Raw genomic sequence first — 19,079 nt, 5'->3', positions numbered from 1 at the left:
TGTTGCTGCTAGGCTACCACGCTGTCATACTACTAACTTCAAGCTGCCAGTGTGTACGCCGCCAAGCTTTTAACTTCACGGAGTTTATTTATCCATTTAGTCCCTATAAACCACAGAAAGGATAATAAACATAACATAACATTATATTTATTTTCAATGGAAGCATCTAAAGCTTATTATCGCATGCAAAATATTATTACAACGTGCATTAAAATGGAATGTATACCGATAATACGATCATAGCATACAAAATGGTAAACCGCAATTATCGCGGGAGTGCGTAAATACATAGCTATACAATATATATAACACAGGAATGTTGATTAAAGAATTTCTCACTTTATTTGCCTTAATCACATAAAAAGCTAATTTATGTAACGATATTTTTGTCGTATTTAAGAAGTGTGCCAATTTAAAGACACACAGACAGACAGACAGATAGTTTATTTCGACTTGTACATTGTACATCGTCAACAACACATATGTATATAATTATCAATGTCAACGTGTATGCATGGTAACAAACAATGTAGTACACACGAGTATATATACAAAAAATAACAAAAAGTTACAATAAATTGGTTAAATATTGTAACTTTATATTCTATCTAAGTCAGAGGATGAACAACGTTTGTCATATTAATTATTCTTACATTTATCAAAGAGGATCTTACTTTAAGAGAGCTTTTAACAAACATACATAAGTTTAATAAGCTCGGTTCTATTATTTGATTGCGGCTTTTGAAAATATTTAAATACAGGCTTGGTCTTCCCCAATAAAACTTTGTTATATAGTGTTCCCGTAAATCCCTATAGGACAAATTAACACAAAGTGGAATTCATCTTCTAGATGTCATTATTTCCACAAATGGTACATTTGCGGTCACTTCTTGGAATGTTTAAGTACCATCCTTGTTCCACAAATAGACTATGTGATGACAATCTTAGTTTACATATTTCATGTCTATGTTTGATATTATCAATTGATGTCAAGTAGCTAGACATGACAAAGTTAGTCTTAAGCGCATTAAAAAGTGACAATGCAGACGATACCTGAGCGCCCTCATGCCTTTGTGTAATGTAAAGATCCTTCAATCTTACTTTGAATTGTTAAATGAAAAAAGAAACATTGATTATATAGTCTCTGAATGTCCACACATCACTAAAACCTGTCATTTGTAACATATCCTTTACATTTGAGATCCAGTTACATATGCCCTGGTTGCATTTAAGTAATAAAGCTCTAAACACAGTGTATAATATATAGTTTGTATTGCAACAATTCATAATTCTCTTTAAAATGTTCCTATGTAGTTTCTCTTAGTTATCGACCGTTGAAAACCCCCATATTTCAGCACAGAAATTAAGAATCGATGAAATATAGGCATCAAACAAATCAAACGATATATCATTTGTCATATTCCGAAGTGACATATTTGATTTCATTGCTCTACTCGCTATATTGTCAATTCCTTTACGAAACGATCCTCCAGAGCTCATGGCGAATCACAGGAAATTATAACTCTCCACAATCTCTATATTTATACCGTTATATGTAAAAACGTCCGTTTGTCGTAATTGGCCGCTCTTGTGAAAAACCATAACTTTAGTCTTGTCTACGTTTAGTTGAAGTTTCCATTGTTCACAGTACCGTTGTAATATGTTAAGGTGATTTTTTAGTGTTTCGGCCGTTTCGCTTTAAAGAACACAGTCGTCTGCAAACATTATAAAGAATATTGACAATTGGTCTAATGTTAAGCCGGAGTTTATATTTTCATGTAACATTGTTTCAATATCGTTCACGAAAAGGTTGAAAAGAAACGGCGAGCTGATCTCAACTTGGAATAAGCCGATGCCATTCTCGAAGAAGTCTGATAGTTTATTATATGTTTAACACATTATTTGACTTGGCTTTAAAAAGACTGTACATAGTGATACAAGAAAGACTCAATTTCTTCCGCATCCTCGACCTAAGCTTTGTCTGAGAGTTGCATGAAATGTTTAACAAAAGCATTTAAAGAAACGCTGGAGTTTGTTTCTGATTTTTTTCCAGAAGCTCTTAGGTTGAGATCGCCTTAAGTCATGCATTTGTCGACCCCTATTTATAGCATAGTTACGCTTCGTTCGTATTACACAATATTTGTAGTCCTTTCTACACTCTTTTATAGTTTTGAAATTAGCATCATTACGTGTGCAATTAAAACGCTAAATCAATTCCTTATACCTTAATAGGTTAACCCTACATTCATCGTTAAACCATCGTTTTCGTTCTTGATAATCTTAATCCTGAAATGTTCTCTTTTTCGAACGTACTTTCTTTTTTAAGTATTTATCTGCCCTAGAAACGATATACTCCGTAAAATATGCCACAGATTGTTTAACACCACGTACAGTACAAACTTTACTTTGTAATGTTTATCGCTCGAAGTGTGAAAGTGGGGCAAATTTAAAACGAAAAATAGTTAGCGTTTTTTTCATCGATGTAAGAAAGGAAATTTTAACCAGGTAAGCGAACTGCTGTTCCATTTCCATCACTTATCTGAGGGTTTAATCAGGCGACAACTCGATAGATATTCCCAGTTGATGAAAATGACTAACATGCAATTTAAAGATGCATTCTTACTCCCAGATAAGATTTACCACAATCAATAAGATTGTTTTAATATTCAAAAAATGATTAATAAATGTCGAAAACAATGGTTCTTATAAAGGAAACCGAGTTCAATTTGAAAGAAATGAGCGTTAAACACGGTATTTCTACCTTATGAGACTTAGTAGACCACAGTAAATCATTTAGCTTTCTGCTATTAAATACACAGGTACAATCTGGTAATCAGTAATTAATATTACCAATAAATGCATTATTTAGTAAGTAGTTAAAGGTTTATCAGTCAAAATTGATGTTTGTGATATATGTGTATGCATTGATTTTGAATTAGAGTGTCACTTTAACAAACAAATACTATAAAACCAACAACGGATGGATAAATAAATGGATGGATGAATGGATGGATGGATGGATGATGGATGGATGGATGGATGGATGGTTTGTTGATTGGATGGATGGATGGATGGATGGATGGATAGACAGACGATGAGCAATCATAAGTTGCATGACCAAAAAAACCTTCCCAATGAAAAAGGACAATATGAAAGGTTTTGCATTTTCCTTAACTAAGGGGCCTGAAAATGCCAAAACATTTGAAAAAGAAAACGGTGGATAAACAAGAGAATGAAGGTGGGGAAGAATGGAAAGTGTCAATGTTATTAAGATATTCTTTCTGTCTCCTCAAGAATAGTGTAGATGCCAACAGTTTTATGGATGTACCTAAACAACTTTGACGCGGCGGCATTAAACCTTAACAATTCCACACAAACAGTATTCTTCTTGTGCGTCAGAAACATTCTCATTTTGTGTCAGCTACAACCAAATCGCACGTATCAGTGTTTTGTTGCGTAAACGCTGCGTGCTACGCCATTCATCCTATGATCCTACTCTCAGACAGTATGTCTGGTGGGCCTTACTAGAAGACCGGTTTCGTAAATGCTCTATATATTCCTATATTCTTCATAAACAAGGATATATACTTCGAATGGTTCTAAACGTGCTTCATCAGGCATGCCGTCACCTCATATAAGATGAAGGGTCATCAAACATGAGTTTCCAAATAAGTCACTGCGCAATGGCAAACGACGTCCTCTTTCTCAGTTTACCATCCAAGACTTTTCTTATTCTGCAGACCCATGATGTTGCAATGAACAGGAAGATGATACCCGAGGCGTTTAAAGTCATAAAACAGGTCGACTTAAAGCTCATTGAAAATACATTTTGCTAGGTTAATAGCAATATTCCTTTTAAAAGTAATTATTGCAATGATGAGATGTAAGAAATGCCTAACTTGTCCGATCAGATCTTTGGGCGTCTAAGAATTCTGTGAGCGGTGTCTTCGATATTATCTTCGAAAACCCGTTCGCGATAAATACAAGTTCCGAAGTGTGGAGGTTATTCATTCGATCCGAATGCGATCGATAGAACCTCTTTTTTCGATCTTTGGAAAATATCTTCGCTTAAAATATTAATTTGACAAAGAATGAGGAGAAGGCAAACTATAATGTGGAACGAAGTACCACTCCAACTCACCATTTGCAGCTGATGACATGAACACTCTCGACGCGTCAATTATAATCGGTCGACAGGCTCCCGACCGTACCGTGTCAGATACGCTCGACCAGCTCAATTTTGTCATCATCGAAGAAGGCCTACTGACATTGGTAATGTCACAATCAGCCCCTATGACAGTCACGAAATTGATCGAAAAATGACAAGAACGAAGAATGGCCGCCTGAACTAGCACTTCCGGCCGTTGAACGCACCATGACACCGTGAAAACGTGTTGGTATGAAGAGTGATTAGCTGTATCGTGGACTATGAAAAAGACTCGCTTCCACAAAGTGTAGGCGTAAACTGCCAAGAGGACGCCGCTGAATTACGCACTTGACAAACAATGCTTTTGAGTATTAAGAATTTTTCATTAAAAAAATGGTCTCAATTTCAGCGATATACGGCGAAATATCTGAATGGTCGAATTGGCTTCATATAAATGCAGCAGTTACCAAGAAATAACACGTTACTGCAACAACCCACCCACTCAGAATGAAGGAGATGTGCGTGATTCCACTAGGGAGATTGAACCCGGTCACATTTCTTTAATGAAACTTGCAAAACACGCCTTTGTTTTTTGCTTATATAATACATGTGTAACATTGTATTTTGTATTAACTGCAGAAAATTTGAATCTCACCATAACGCACCTTGTGCTTTACAATTCTTGGAAGATGTAGTTACCCAATTTACATTGTATTTTATTCAACAGCCATTTTTTCCTTCTTTGTGGCAATATGATATGAAATAAATGTTCTTTTTCCATCGTCCGATTAGTTTTGTTTAGTTTACATTACTGTACAGTAATGTATAAAGAGATACTTGACCGTTCTTGTTTCATGGGTTTCTGGTCAGCAGTAATTACAAAGAATTATAAATAAGAGCAGTGCAATAGTTAGCGTATATTATTATACGTTTACATAACGTGACTTGTCCATGTAAAATAATTATGTACACGGCATTAGCCAATTATATATTACTGTTGCTTTATGATACGTATATGTTACCTTTGCAGTCTGAAAATAGACACTTTCCAATTTTTGCAGAAAAGAAACTTTTGGACTAACGGCTCACTACCTTTTGAAAAAGACTGACAGCGAACTTGTTTTTTTGTATGAACAGAGAACAGAACGGAGCATTATTTTATTTGACGTATAACCCCACGGTACATAATCATAGATTATGAATACATGTATATAATGTGAATTCAACATGGCACATAATACAGATTGGATACATGCAATGTCAATTTATAGATATGAATGATTTGTCATACTTGAAAAAATGTGCAAGATATGAAATATGAGGATGAGCTGATATACATTTATGTTTGAACTATTTTAAATTGAATGAAATTACTCATTATGACTTTGTGTTTGTTGAAGTTTGTTATAATGTAAATACGTTGAATTAAAAATCCGTGTTAGTAGACTTGAAAATCTAAAAATTAAAAATGTTATATTCCGAAATTGTTTTATAATATTATAATTGATTTGTCCACATGGGCCATGGCCTTCTGATTATTCTGTAAAAAATATTGAATCTTGAATCTATGACGTTATTATAACGCGGGAAACTTTAATCACTTTATAGTTTCACAAGTGCAGACGTAACCGGTGTAAACAATAGTGTTTGGGGGGTATTATATAATAAATATCAGATGTCAAGAAGTGTGATAGCATATTAAGTTAAACCTCGAAACGTTGAGGTTAACTTCGGCTAACGTCTTGATTGACATAAACGATTTTGGGTTAACATTTTATGCTATCACCCTCATGGCATCTGATATTTACATATAAACCAAATAAATGATCAAATTACAAATGAAAGATTTAGTAGTTTGAACAACATATGTATGAATATCAACTTGTATCAGCTGGAGTTTAATATCAGCTTGAGTGCCGCAATGCTCAATTCTTCTCAATTCGCTACTTTTTCTTAATAACATCAATGCCACTGTTTGCGATATACCACCACATATACGACTCTTTGCAGACTTTGTTTTTGGATAACTACCAATTTCCTTCACCTGTCCATCACTTTAACACCAGAATGAATCATCGCTTTGGTCAGTTATCCAGCGTTGGGCATTTGTCTCTTCTTTAAGTACTACTCTTTGGATCTCAAGAACCCTCATATCAGACGAACAGACATATCTTCTACAACGTCTAAAACTATAAATGTCAATCTAATGAGTTCGACAGTTTTGTTATGAATAAGCCTATGTTTTGATTCAATATCCACATTTCTTTAATAACTTAAAAGAGAAAACTTCCTGTTAGGCAGTGCTATAATGAACACGGATTCACGACCAACCATTGCCAGACAAGACAGTGGCTCTGGCCCTTCTTTATTTAATTCAAGATTCAAAACCGTTGACATATCAAGCGTGGAAACCATTATTATTAACACCCACTTTGTATAAACAAGAATGTTTACCAACGGACAAAGTCTTTTACATCGTCGATTAATCACCGTTTTGTCATAACCGGTTTTTGCTGTCTCAACGACAATTGAAAACTGACGGTCAACATGACGGACGTTGACATCATACGTACAAGCCATGTATGCAGGGAATGATGCTCTGACAGTCTTAACCGTGTGTTATTATTGTTGCAAAATCAGTAAGGTGGTCATATTGTCTTATTGTCGTCATTAGTAAGATAAACAAGTACTTAAAATTACACTTTGATAAAAGTAGAGCTATATTGTGATTGTTCATGTCTTACATTTGTGTGTAAAAGAGAAAAAGAACATGTCATTAAAAATATCAATGTGAGTTTGGTTTGTGGTCACCAAGCCGGACAAGTGGGTCTCCTCCGGGTACTCTGGTATTCCCAACAACACAAGACCACTCTCTCGCGTAAAATCGTAGCAACGAGAGTGATTACTATAATGTTGTTATACCTTGTTTCACTATCGTTGTAAGGTAAATAAGTTTAAACTATCAAAAATATCGCACTGATTTTGATAGCACAGTAACTGGTTAAGAATTCTTATTCATGTGGTATTAGACATGAACAACATCTACACATATTGTCCAGTTATTTACCATATCGCAATACTTTTTGACGAGTAAACGTATTGTTCATTGCATTTCATATCAGATGACACAATTATTAATAATAATTATTTTCGTAGCAAAACATCACACACACATATTACTCCACGAATACATGACTCGTCAACAGAACACGAACATATAATCAAGTAAACAAAACCGTCTACTTTTAATGAAAATCTCTTTATGTTCATTTCCACTTATTTCTTTAGGACCTATTACTTAAGGGTATTGGAGTGATCTTTGTCCAATCTTCGCCTGGTTTGCTAATGTCCAATCCTCTCTCGGTGGCTTGAACAATCAGTTTCCATACATCTACGACGCCCTAGAAGATATAATAACATCACTTAAATTATGGGCATTTATCTGATTTACTGACAAGCTTTTATGAAACAGTCCCAACATTAGCTTAGGATGGCGAGAGTTACTTCGAAATGTTCAAAACGATCGGATAGAAGTTTAGTTAAGTAGTTTGTAGATTCGTTATGACGAAGAAGCAATGTAAAACAGTCTGAGTGGATATTCTATTAATCTGCAGATTTATTTTGCCGCAGTAGGATCCAAACTGTATTAACACAAATGGACAAACAAAAGACACATCTTGAAAAAAACAGAGACGTTCGGTTTTACCTCTTGGTTTGAATCCTCAAAATTGTACAGCCCATCTCGATGCATTATTCTCAGGCGGATAATTCTCTTATCTTTGCTGACTATTTCCATGGTGAATTTGTGATTCGGATCCGCCGTAGTCTGTGCCGCTTGCCGTACAAGAAAAGTGCCGACCTATAAACGGTTGTAATTAAAGCAAACTTACAACAATACATTGGTTTCTAACATATTTGTTTCAGTATAATGCTTAAATGCATGAAACGTTTAAAGAGAAGTCCGTCGAAATAACAAAAAACTCCAAAATTTAAACTTAAACCTCTGTTTCATTCAAAAGTAAAAAAGATCCACTATCATCTGTTAAAACAGTAGTCTAAGAAAACTGATTCCAACATTTAAATTGTGGCAGAATTTTACACCTTCTGTTGAACGTGAATACAATTTCTTTATTTTTATAACTGTTTTAAGTGTTTTTATCCAAGGCATGTAAATACCAGTTGTATACTTAACCAGCTTACAAAGGGAATGAATCAGTGATATATGTTTCACAAACTGCACAGTGAGAGAAACACTACACTAGCTCACAACAGTATGTACAAGATGTTTTCCTAAAATAATATAACCATTTCAAGGGCCACAACCAAGTCATGTATTGGCGGGTTCAATAAAAGGAATCGAACTCTCATTGTTATCTTACTACTGTATGAGATTGATTGAGATGCGATCAAGACTGTATCGTGTTTACAAGCAATTGATTACGGACGGACACAAGGACGGCGAACAAATGCCATGGCATAAAGGCCAGTGGATCTGAAAAGTAAATTATTCAGTACGATATAGCTGATAGATTTGTTACATTTCTTACCTCCTTTTCTTTAAGTCTTTGTTTTGCCTCTGTATGATCAATGTTTTTATGGTACCAAGGGAACTTCTCTAGTAAAACTGGAGCCTGGTAGTCATATTCCCACTGTGTGAGTTTGATATCGAAGTTATTAGTCTTATTTAGTAGAAATTCAGCAACCCTCCGATCTTTTAGAGCCTCATCTAATGGACAGGCTAGCGCATCGAATTCGAATTTAAGCGATTCATATTCCTCATTGTTATCATCGCTGTGTTGAACAGGACTTCGTCGAGTGGTTTCGTTATCTCTTGTAAAAATTTTAGCCTGAACATACCCTTCACTCTTAACAGTGTCAGTGCTTATTGTAGACGCAGAGGATGTGTGCTCCGTAGGCTCACGTTTACCCGTCATTTCTACCCAGACTGTAAAAAGCATGTAGAAAAGTGAAGATTACAATTAAAACTACGGAATCAAGTAGTTATACAAAAATCAAGAAAAAACCCTGTCTGGAGGCACCAGGAACAGGTTCAGGCGACATTGAACAAGAATCAGAACCAGACCGCCTTCTCATCAAAATAGCTTTAATAATGAAGACACAAAGGGCATGGGACATTCGCAGCATAAACAACCTATTTATAGTATTTCTATATATAAAACATATTCTTAATTGATGGTTACATGTTGTGTGATTGTGCCATGCCAATCAATGTCTACCTCTGTTTTTCGGAAGCTCCTCCGCAACCTGGACGTTTACAAGGTGGCACACGCTGAGTCGACGACTGACGTTGATGTTTTTTCCATCATCTTGCCTAACCAATTCCGTTATCACCTCCTTAGGGATACAAATCATCAGTCCATGGCCTCCTGAATCCCTCGGTATACCTCTGGTGTAGGCATAGTCGGGATCTGTGAAGGTACGCCTGCATGCCTTTGTTCTATCATGAGGACATTTAGGTAAGACATCTATCTGATCTGGATCTCGTGTTGAAATGGAGGAGTTTTCGAGTTTCTCATAAATTTCTCGTTCTATTTCTTGTCGGGCAACTTCTAGATCATTACGTAACTTGCCATACGTAACTGGGCTTCGAATCTGCAATAATATCAAGTAAACTCTGCATAACATTTTCTTATACAAAGCAAATGTTTAACGGCATTATCTATCATCAATTGCTTACCTTTAAGCACATCAATTGTGCAATCGGAACACTTCGGCCATTTTCCCATCGAAAACAACCTCGGATGTACGCCGATGCATCATTATTCAAAGTAGGTCGTAAAATGGATTATGATACTATTGAATAATTGTAGTGTTTTAATTTGTATGACTGAGATCAAGTCTATTCCCAGTGAAGTATTTATTGTATAAATTATTAAGATTCCAAAGAGTAAAGACCTTAGACGAAACTGCTAAATTGAAAACACTACGCGATTTACTTGCAGCGTAGTTAAATGTAAAGAATTTTGACATTGTAAACCGTCCATATACATCTGAGGCTGCTTTCGGTGGAAATTTGGCCGATGTGTTCCGATTAATGAAGTTTGAGGTTGAGCAATTGTAAACTGGTTTAAACCCTAACGAGTTCGGTTCGTATTTGAAACATTGCTCATATGACTGTGTCAATGCGATTATATACACTGGCATATACTCGTGTCGATGCTTTGAAAATTGCCTTTTAGCGGTATGTGTCTCTTGTCTGGCCCTGATCGCTGTTCCTTTGAACGGGGAATTTATTCAGTTGAAACCTGTTGGGCTTATATACATGACGAAATTGCGTCGCGAACAACAACATCGACTTTATTTTTGTATCGAAATGAGTGTTTTTTTATACCTTTGTGTTGTCACCTTGCATTAGTGCTATATCAAAACTAAACAAACAGTGAATCATAATAAAATACATTCTGCTAATATTACTCAGAACAATTATCAGTAATATATGTATATCAACCCTATATATATATATACAGCATAGAATGATACATTCAAAGTGATAGTTCGAACCACCTTCTGGTGAGGTGGAGGATTGCTAATAAACTTACTATTACCCAATACCTCCCAAAACCAATCCATATTATTAATGATGATAATTTTGCATTAACGTACAGTTTTAAATCAGATGTTTTGCGTGTGAGAGTGATTTTACTATAATACATATTCATATGTATTTCATTTTGAAATATAATCTAGTTTGGTATTGGGTTTTCTAATTCATCTTACTGATAACATGTAAACATGATATTTGTTTAATGTGTTCCTGTATGTTTCCATTATTTTAATAAAATTCATTATTCAATATTTTATTTGTACTTATATATATTGTTCGGTCAGAATTTGGGATACGAACTCTTTTGTTGATGGTGTACCATTTATGTCTGTGGTTCCTTATAAAGCTGCACTCTAACAGATTGAACGTTTTGACAATTTTATTTTTTTGTCTTGGGACGAGCCAATGAATGCGAAAATGCATGGAAACCAGTAATATAAGATGCTGACAAAAATCAGATCGCAGATTTTCATATCTAAGTTCAAAATTAATGTTTTATGCATTTTTCTTGAACCATTAGTAACGCTGTTTAATAGCCATAAAACATGAATTTTCGAACGGAAATATGAAAAACTGCGACCTCATCTTTTGTCAGCAGTCTTATATAACTGGTTTTCAGATATTTACGCAAATAATGGCTCATTCTAAGACAAAAAATAAAACAAAGTTGTCAACACGTTGAGAGTGCAGCTTTAACATAAACCCAAAATATGACGTGGTATACATATACACGGTGATAACCAATTTAGAAATATTAAAATGTGTACCCGTCTTACTAAGATTGAACCCGCATACTTAAATACTGTGTAAAAAGTTTACTCACACACGAATCTAGTCGCGATCCATCCTTCTGTCGAATGTCATGATGTTTTCCGCTGGCCATAATTTTACAACAAATTGAAGTACGTTGAATATAACTTCCCGTTCTTATGTATGTTTGGATTTTCCTTCTAATATATATATTATATCTATTTAACCGTCTTCACAGCTAACCTATCTAGACTTCAACAAGGAAGTAGGACTACAAATGCACTACCCAATCAGAATAAGGGTCGCGTTTTATAATATCGCAACTGAAATAACGACAACCCATTGAATGATATTCATACTTGTCTTAAACGAGGTTTAATATTGATAGAAGTTGCTTATTATTGATCAATTGATTAAATAATGCAATTGTATTGATTTAATCACTGTAGCAGTTTAGAATAGAAATCTACCTTTTGCTTGGGTTTGGAACGTATACGGTTGTTATAATAAGCTGCACAAAACATGATTTTTTTTTCGTAGGATTATAAAAAGAAATAATAATGGGCATTATGTCGCAATTCTCGGATTATTTTGTACCTTTGCTATCGTTTTATATTTGTTGTATAAATGCTCAAGCTATACATTTCCGGCACAGCTTATTTAACGTTTGTAATGGTATTATGAAGAGTTTTTTTCGCAAAATTTGGAAGGCAAAACCCATAAAGAGTAGCTTATAACGAAAATCTATTTCTAGAGCTTCACTATTGCAGAAACAGTCATTTGTTCACAGCTTTCATCTACAAGCGTGTATCATTTTGTTCTAATACAAAGCCATCCTGCTATTTCATCGTCATGATTGACTCGCATTGTCCACATTGACTCGCATCGTCATGATTGACTCGCATTGTCCACATTGACTCGCATTGTCCACATTATCCACGTCATTACTCGTTATCACCAACCATCAGTAACTGAGGTAACTTCGTATCTGCAGTATCAAAAACATTTTTGTCGACTCTCAAAGCGTTTGCAGTCTTCGCCGAAATATGATATGAGCTCATGTGAGATGATTTTGATACGTGACTAAAGTGAACATCGTTTATATTAAAATGGATATTACATAATCACATGCCTTCGGTAGGCAATAACACTTTCAATATACTTTTAAATTAAAAAAACAACGTAGATTGTAAAGTTTACATTTTTCGATAATAAAGTTGCGAGAAAACTTTGATGATTCTGACAAATTTGTAAGGCGTTCGATGTTTTATTTCTTATTTAATGTTCATATATGTTGAAAGCTGCGCTATCACAGATTTACCGTTTTTACAACTTTTTTTTTATTATATTTTTTTGTCTTGGAAAGAGGACATTTTTGCGTGAATATCTGCAAACCATTTATAAAAGATTACTGACAAAAGATCAGAGCGCAGATTTGCATATTTCCGTTCGAAAATTAATGTTTTCAGGCTTAAGCCGTTTCTAACGGTTTAAGAAAATGCATAAAACATGAATTTTTGAACTTAAATATAAAATTCTGCGATCTATTTATTTCAGCAGCCTTATTTCACTGGTTTCATCGCAAAAAATGGCTCGTTCAAGAAAAAGTTGTCAAAACGTTTTATCTGTTAGAGTACAGCTTTAAAACGTATTGTTAGGTGAACGGGCGATATAATGATATAGAGAATTTTGTTCGTAGAGGTTGCTCGATGGACCCAAATGTGTTCACAGTGGATTATTGTAATGGTTCCATCCATTCCAAACAACAGAGGACAAGTTTGTTCAACTTGGAAGGATATACATGGAACATAAACAGAAAAATACGTCAAAGCGACGGTACGTTTCTTTCCATTCCTATGGAGTTTGTCGTGTTCCGCCATCCAAACACGTCCGACCATCTACGTGTCTTCATGAATCCCCTTTCCGGTCAAGCGAACGATGTTTTTTGTGTGGTAAATGATCCCGTAAAGTGAGTGTTAGATAAGGCGCGACCATCTGTCGGCGTACCAACAGAAACTCTACGAATAGAAATGTATAATCCCCCCCCCCCCGAACCGCTTACACTAGATAAACATTACAAATATGCTGCAGGATATGTTAATGACTCGTGGAGCTATTATCTTACATTGTTAACACAACAGCTCTACAAAGCAAGGACAAAAGTACTTCAATGATTGGGACATGGCTGTGAAAGTCATGCAGAGTTTCTCTCCTGAATGGAAATGTCGAACACACCAGGACCCCTGTTTTACACCATGTGCATCTGAAAATATATGAACGGATTGCAATGTGTAGCATTGCATATCATGGATTTGATCGACAAAATACTTTCCGTAGTACAAACTCAACATGGTGAAACGCCCAACGATACTCCTTGGACAGTGTTCAAAAATACTTAAGATGCTCGTCGTAAAGCAGGATTACCGGATATAATCATTCCAGAAAAGAACACATTAACATCCATCAAGACTATACTATGCAGTATTGACAAAATAGTAGAAAATCTCCTTACGAAAGGACAAATGAAAGGCAGTTTCAGGCAAAGGCCACACATATATATAAGAGGAGAATACATCTTCCTAGGAGATTCAATGTACACCATATACATACCATAATTAAAGGCTAGTGGAATGCTTCGAAAGATAGCACGCAAAACGATTTGAAAGTTGACAAGTTCAACCTAATTTTTCCGTACTTGGAAATATCATAGCAACCCATGCAAGGTTTTATGGGTCTTTTTATAGTTTCTCCTCTTGGCTTGAATGGATGAACATGAAGACGGTAACGGGAAATATTGTTATAATAATAATGCCTTCGAACTGTGAAACAGCCTGATCATTCTGTGGGAATGGACACCAGATATAGCTCAAAAAGTCATCAATCGATAAGCGTTTGGTTTTGACACAAGGACAGTTTTCTATCATTTTTTTTTGTATTTTATGGTGATATATTTAACAAAATCGAAGAGTTTTGAATTACTTGATACTGCGCAATATACGACTATGATGGAAATGTGTCTCCTTCTTTGTATAATAGACCAATTCTCGCCGAAAGTTGCATGATCGCTCACAAATGTTCAATTATGTGGTACGATTTCAAACATAAATCAACAAATTGGAAGTAGGAATAAAAACTGAATCGAGTGATTTCAGTGTTATTACATCTAGTTATGTGTGAAATATCAATATGATATCTTTTGTTGTTACGGAGATATTCATACCTTTTGATGCCCTGGCAGTGTTCTGGGGATAGATGAAGCATATAAATAACTGCACAGGGGATAGCTATTAAGTGGACTGAGGATAGTAACGATGTATTTAGAAAAAAAAACGAGACTGTGAAAATGATAACGGCTATTTATCTATACGCGAGCTCGAGGGAAATTGTTCGATGTTGTCCATATCGAGGGATGAGAGCAAAAACATGTTGTTGTTCTTTGTATCTGTATGCACTTAAAACTGTTTCATTCATACATATTAGTCAACCATGATGTGTTTTTTCACAAGCATCAATATCTAAATATTTGAAATACGCCGGTAATCTGATTTATTGAGAAACACAAAACATATGGCTGTAGAATTTATGTGGTGTTTGCTATTCATATATATATATAATATTACTTTGTAAATCAAGTAGGTACGTTTTTTTCAAACAGAAAGTCACCAGGAGGGATATTGTGATCAAATTTGGAACACGTAAAGCTTTGTTCTCATTGTTAACTAAAGTTTGCTCAATAATTTCTTATCAAATTGTACTCTCATTTTTTGCAGATTATTTAAAAGTTCGAAATAGACATATACATGTATAGTGTATATTAACAGTGTTACTATAAATTTTTGTCCCATTTTACATGTAATCATCAGAACACACATTTCTCAACTTCGAAACTACCCCCCCCCCCAGTACATAATACGGCTATCCCCAGTACAGTACTGTGAACATTTCTAAGGGCATATCTTTAACAGTTTAAAAGTTACATTGCCATTTCTTACAATAAAAATAGCTGAGCTTTTTCTTGTGAAATCCTTCGATTCAGATTTTTTATTTATTCGATATATTTCCTAAAAATAACAATACTTGTCGAAATTCAGTAAGTTTTGAGGTGATCATCTCGGATTTGAAGAAACCTTTTTCGAGGTCTGCTAAATCGTAAGCACTTTAAAGTATACCATAGGCCAAATTTAGCATTTTGCTATTAGTTCAAACACTGCTTCATTTGTGGATACGGTTGATATGCGTTAACACAGCAAGATCTTGCCTCTGGTAAATTAAAACAACTGCATAATTGTCTGTTTACTTATCACTTTTTGAGCTATATTCGGTGTCCATTCCCACACAATGCTGATAGTTGCCATAACTTTTAAAAATAATAATCATACGAAGATTAGTAAATATAAATTTCATTCTTGTGTATGTGTATTGTTTCAAATGCGTATATCACATAAATGGTTAAATTAGAGTGTATTCGTTTTTTTTAAATATATATGGAAATGGTAATTATTCGATCGAAACTACGAGAACAAACAATGTATTTTTGCTGTTCATCAAATAAAATCACACCCGTCTAACAAAAAGGAAAGTGAGTGAGTCTCCTGGATTCAATATTTTATTTCTCGTAACCAGACTGCATTAATAATGAAAGGAATCACATCAACTCACTTAGTTTTAACGACGATATTTTTTGTAGAATGAATGCAACACTCAATTGAACATTTCCCCCTGAGTGAATAGAACTGCTTACGTTCATCAAGAAAAGCGTGTTATCTGTATTAAGTTACATTTATTTCACTTGGATATGTGCGTCCACCAGATTTTTTGTAAACTTGTCATGTGTTGTTGTTTTTTTCAGCCCATTGGCTTGACCTTGCTTGGTGCCACATCACGAATGAATGTGTATTGAAACACCAAAAGAGGCAACAGTTGAATCACATTAAGATTTCGCTAAGATAAATATTGAAATTCTGATAACAGTCGAATTGGAGTAAATTCAACATAAATATTGTCTTATCAATATACTCTTCATGAAACGTTTTCATTTTCTCTTGCTATCTGGTAAGATTGTTTTTTATGCCAAATAAATCGTTTGGTAAAGGACTCGAATATAAATCTCCTTATCCGAAGAGGGCTGCCTTATTTACAGACAATTTTTTGCTACAAAAAGACGAAAGACAGATTGGTTATATCTTGTTTACTGACAATTGCGTTTTGCAAGAAACGAAAAAAGACACTGATGTAGGGTTTTATTTTATTTTGTTTGGCCCAAAGGCAAATGAGAATTGTTGTATGTCTTTCGTATTGATTCTGTGATTAATGACGGCGTGCATGACGTGTGAACAGGTCACCATAAAGTAAACTATTGAATTATAGGTCATGTTGCCCAGAGGATATTTGAAAATGAGGCCTTTGTTTATGCTTCGATCGTTAATACAACTATTCATGTACTTTGTGCGACTACGGAATTGAAAGATAAATATTAAACAGAAATATAATTGTGTGTGTCAAAAACAAAATTTACTAATACGTGGTTAAGGTTAAACATTTTTATTTCTATTAATAGTACAAACAGACCGCTAATCATGTAGTGTGAGGGCATGCAGTATGTCATAGTACGGAGGCGTGTCATATCAGCAAGTGGCTATTGGCTGTAGCGTAAATACAAACTATATTTGGTATGCTAATACAATATAAATGTACTCCGTACCCTTAAGAGGGTGTAGGATGTTTAGTAAGCACCCCACCCCCCACCGTAACCTCCAGGTTCACTTTCGTCTGAAATTAGGATTATCTTAGTTGTAAAGTGATATAATTTTAACGTCATATTTTCATTGTTTTGATATGTATTTACATAAACTGAGCCTTGGCCGGTATAAAAGTGGCAACAGAGTTTAGGAAATAAATAATTAATTTGTTGCTATTTGTAACATTGGTACAGATTTATTAGAACTTTTGAAGTTACGATTAAGATCTTTAAAGTAACGAACCCACAAAAAGCTCTTCCTCTTAATAGACTACTAAATTACTACATTTTTACCAAAAATACAAAAATATGCCCTGTTTAGGGACACAAGGTAAGATCGTTCTGTAGCACGAGAGTGTATCATGTAAGCTTTAACCTTCACAATACCTTATGCCTCTGCCAATGACCACGGTTGTTCTAACTTGGTACAGCGTGTTAATGGCTAGACTCTTGATGTGTAAAAAGCGACGTGAGGTCTCCATATATGTGGTTTGAAGTCAAACTAGTGTAATATCTTTTTTAGCATTTTGTCGGAAAGTGCCTACCATAATGTTTATACTGTTTAAACGTATCGACGTACAGAAACAATGGATCTCGCAACTCAACCGTGCAGTGCTGTACGACCGACGAACACATCGTCGCCTGTTGTCGTATGTCCTCGCCTGTTTCTTCCGTGTAAAAAATCAACTGTCTAGTTATTGTTTCGAAGTACGATCGATCCATGCAACCTTTACTCATCTATTGGTCACTGCTCAAGTGTGTACCAGTCTTGTACGAGTTTATATGGTCTTACAATACCCTTTCGAAAACTACGTAATTTGAAGCCATATTTTTTGACGCAGAGGAATCGGGATAATTGATATCAAAGACACGTGATCATATTTTGAACATTGTTTTGTTGGTAAACATAACATCTAACAATAAAGAACTTTCAAGCATTTGTCCAAAATTTATCAACAATCTAACCAGGCAAAGTGGTCTACCGCAATAGTAGTTCTATCTGGCTGGCCATATCGGCAGTGTGACATGGGTACAAAAGACCTACACAATCTACCTCAACAGTCTGTGCGTGATTGTAATCAGTTAAAGGTTCACACGGTGTGCAAGTATTGTTTTGAATTTGCTTTATGATTTCAAATTGAAGCTAGAGCAAATAGCGCAGAGGTTGGCACACTCAATGTTCACCAATACGTACCGGGTTCGATTACTATTGTTTCGCTTCAAAACCGGACCAATCTTAGCGACAAACTACTTAAGCTTTATGAAACGAGTAATGTGTTGCTAGTTTAAATCGGAGAGCGTTGAATTGCGCATTATTTAGTTTTTACCCGTTGTTCAATGCTAATTTGATACAATTTCGGGTTTTTTCACTCTTTCATTTTCACTCTTTTCACGTTTACAAAAGCTCTGTAAAAACGGTTCGATGTCGGATATTTCTGACATCATATAAGTATAATAAGTACTTTTTTGATGTTGTGGATAATCCAATCCTAAAATGTTATTTCACTCAAAAGGAGAACAATAATCCGCTCCGCGTTTATAAATTGAAACGGTACCCGGTTTTGATGGGAGAAAGTTTACGCATGTTTTAACCGGCTGAACTTTTGCCAAACAATTCCACGTATCCCGTTAAACGAGGTTTGGTTAGATTATTCCCAAAAACAGGATCAAGTTACAAAATGGTTATTGAATAAATGAAAGATAAATTAATAAGGCGATCATTGGGGATGCAAAAATAAAATATGCAATGGATGTTCTCAATAGTAAATACCATACTCGTTTGCACAATATTCACACAGAGTTAACCTTTCACGTTTGATAAACTTGACATTGAAAGTTATCCCCCATATTCGCAGTTCACCATTATTATTAATCTTAAT

The 19,079-nt window shown here is 35.0% G+C and overlaps 1 protein-coding gene across 1 annotated transcript; it reads right to left on the bottom strand.

Annotated features, from left to right (window-relative positions):
* Window positions 1–5,289: 5,289 nt before the first annotated feature.
* On the bottom strand, window positions 5,290–11,699 carry LOC128210265 (uncharacterized). Its single transcript, XM_052914490.1, has 5 exons — window positions 11,536–11,699; window positions 9,385–9,760; window positions 8,695–9,092; window positions 7,854–8,006; window positions 5,290–7,548 (listed from the first exon to the last, which is right to left on the bottom strand). Exons 1-5 carry the CDS (start codon window positions 11,593–11,595, stop codon window positions 7,432–7,434), a joined length of 1,104 nt encoding a protein of 367 aa, XP_052770450.1. The 5' UTR covers window positions 11,596–11,699; the 3' UTR covers window positions 5,290–7,431.
* Window positions 11,700–19,079: the final 7,380 nt, after the last annotated feature.

The sequence above is a fragment of the Mya arenaria genome, chromosome 12, assembly GCF_026914265.1.
Source record: "Mya arenaria isolate MELC-2E11 chromosome 12, ASM2691426v1".
Classification (NCBI taxonomy): Eukaryota; Metazoa; Mollusca; class Bivalvia; order Myida; family Myidae; genus Mya; species Mya arenaria.
The sequence above is the reverse complement of the archived record's forward strand: the minus strand, read 5'-3'. Positions and strand labels throughout refer to the sequence as shown.

Bases quoted from the DNA above. Each gene is read 5' to 3' on its own strand.
- LOC128210265 (XM_052914490.1), bottom strand. From the start codon at position 11,595: ATGGCCAGCGGAAAACATCATGACATTCGACAGAAGGATGGATCGCGA. The intron at 9,761-11,535 runs GTGAGTAAACTT...ATATTATTGCAG, and splicing joins GATCGCGACTAGATTCGTGT to ATTCGAAGCCCAGTTACGTA. The intron at 7,549-7,853 runs GTAAAACCGAAC...TATATCTTCTAG, and splicing joins TTGAGGATTCAAACCAAGAG to GGCGTCGTAGATGTATGGAA.